Raw genomic sequence first — 2,581 nt, 5'->3', positions numbered from 1 at the left:
AGTTCTATTGTATGATGTGTATTATGATGTGGGCATCTATTATGTTTATGTTGAATGAAACTAATTATTAAATAAGTGTTTTGTGGAGAACATGTTTGTAGCATGCTTTGTCTACATAGCTTGAATTTGAAATATGTTAACTGTGACCCAATGAAACTTGGTGATCTTTAATGATAAATTGGAACATCCTTTTAACTTTTCACAAAACCGCGCAAAAACTTCCTAAAGATCCTCATGATGAAACTAAAAACAATACCAAACTAAAAGGTGCAAACTTTATGTAATGTCTATGTAGGGACTACCATTCATCCAAATTATTAATTAATAAAAAATAATAGAAAACAATTGTATTATGATTTATTTTTATTTTTAAATTATTGAAAAAAAATCTCTCGAACATGCAAAGTTTGACCAAGCAATAAAATAATTCCATGATAATAAGTAAAGGTTTCTTTGTTGTGACAATAGATGAGTACCCTTATCCAAACAAGCAATCACTCTAAAAAGGACTCTTTGGACTTAATATTAATTATAAAGTAACTCATGAACACTGCAATTTCTATCTTAGATTTCTTGTTTTCCTCTTCTACATTTGTTATATGAATTTAAGTATCCTAGATATAATAATTAAGTGTGTCAAATTGACAATGTTTAATTTTTTTCGCTATTTATATTGCTTTTATAGTGTATTAAATTTGTGACAAAAATATACATGAGCAACCATCTTATATAGACTTTCACCTTTTATCACTATTGGGATACCCCTTGCTCCTTTGGGTACAAGTGCTAGTTATATCTATTTAGAAAGATAGTAATTTATAACTTATTGATCTTTATTATATTTAATATAAAAACTACCTAATAGAAAATTTAATTTAATTTTTCAACGCAACTGATATTTCTAAAAATAGTGAGATCGATTAAAAATATTCAGAACATCAGACGTATTCTATATTTGGAACAATTTTTTAAAAAGTGAGCAAATATAGAAAAAATCACGAGGCATCAAGGCACTTTTTGCTCGGTATATATATAACATGGCATATGCTGGGAAATCTATTTGTTTGAGACGTTACAGCTATGCTCTTTGTTTCGAATTCACGTGAGCACTGGTAAGATCAAGATTATTTGAGAATCGTTTCAGCAGTGTATACAAATGATGGAGTATTTTAGTGTAATTCCAGAAGAGTTGGTAAGGGAAATCTTAATGAGAGTGCCTTTTGCATCTCACGGAAGAGTGAAGGAAGTATGTAAGAGTTGGAAGAGACTGCTGGAAAACTCAGAGTTTTACGAAGACAGGAGGAGTCGTGGTAGGTCCGAAGAGTTGATATGTTTGATTGAGAATGTTCGCATAACTACATTTGACCCCGTTAACCAGTTATGGGGAAGGCTGCCTCCCATCCTTACCCAATTTGAATTCGACACATTCTCCAAGTGTTTTTGTGTGAAGCATAAACTGGTTTTATTAGGGTTAAGATATGAGAGCTGCAGAGTGGGTTCAAAGAGGAAGAGAATATCAAACATGAATGTTTTGGTCTTTGATTTTGTGTCTTTCCAGTGGAGCAAAGGTGCAGATGCGCCCACCACAGAGATCATGTTTGACTTTGCGTGCTGTTCATCTCCTGAGGGAGATGAGATTTATATTGCAGGAGGAAGACAATGTGATTGGAAGAGTACGAGCCAGGCCGCAGTTTACAACGTGGAGAGAGATGAGTGGAAGCTTCTTCCCAACATGCTTCAAAAGGAGTGGCTGTGTTCCTCGGTTTTTATAAAAGGAATGCTGTATGTTGTCAGCTTGTTTGATGAGGAGCTTCAGCGGTTCGATCCAGAAAGAGGAGTTTGGTCCACTTTGCCCAACGTCTGGTTTATTCCAGATTGTGTGCATCCCATTGTGGCCGCATTTGGGCGTCTGTATTGCTTCTACTGGGATGCTGTGGCACAATTTGACTCTACACAGAATTTGTGGGCGGAAGTTGATGGGCTTCCTCAGCCGCTTGACAGGGTTGATGCTGCGGTGTTTGGGGATGATGGGATTTGCTTGAGTGAGATTGAATCGGACACCAAAGATAAAGTTTTCTACATGTATTACCGTCCATTGGAAACAGGGGTTAACACAGGGAGATGTGCTTCTGTTGAGATGCCTCAATACTTGTCCCGCAGCAAGATCGAATCTGTGGCCACTATGACTATTTGATTGGTTTTCCTTTTCTTCTTCATTAAAATTGATTTTTATACTGTGCTTTTTTCTTCGAGTACTCTAAATTTGGCTTTGCTATTACCTGAAATTTAATGCACCGAGTTATACTCTAAATTTGGCTTTGCTATTACCTGAAATTTAATGCACCGAGTTATACTCTAAATTTGGCTTTGCTATTACCTGAAATTTAATGCACCAAGTTATACACTAAATTTGGCTTTGCTATTACTGAAATTTAATGCACCAAGTTATACTCTAAATTTGGCTTTGCTATTACCTGAAATTTAATGCACCAAGTTATATTCTAAATTTGGCTTTGCTATTACCTGAAATTTAATGCACCCAGTTATACACTAAATTTGGCTTTGCTATTACCTGAAATTT

General features: G+C 35.1%; 1 protein-coding gene across 1 annotated transcript; it reads left to right on the top strand.

Annotated features, from left to right (window-relative positions):
• Positions 1-1,156: 1,156 nt before the first annotated feature.
• On the top strand, positions 1,157-2,194 carry LOC149576244 (F-box/kelch-repeat protein At1g80440-like). The gene has a single exon (XM_089813332.1). The coding sequence runs from the start codon at positions 1,157-1,159 to the stop codon at positions 2,192-2,194; it is 1,038 nt and encodes a 345-aa protein (XP_089669458.1).
• Positions 2,195-2,581: the final 387 nt, after the last annotated feature.

Source organism: Cupressus sempervirens, chromosome 1 (genome assembly GCF_028749045.1).
Source record: "Cupressus sempervirens isolate cs-2001-9-10 chromosome 1, ASM2874904v1, whole genome shotgun sequence".
Classification (NCBI taxonomy): Eukaryota; Viridiplantae; Streptophyta; class Pinopsida; order Cupressales; family Cupressaceae; genus Cupressus; species Cupressus sempervirens.
This window is presented reverse-complemented; position numbering and strand designations above follow the sequence as displayed.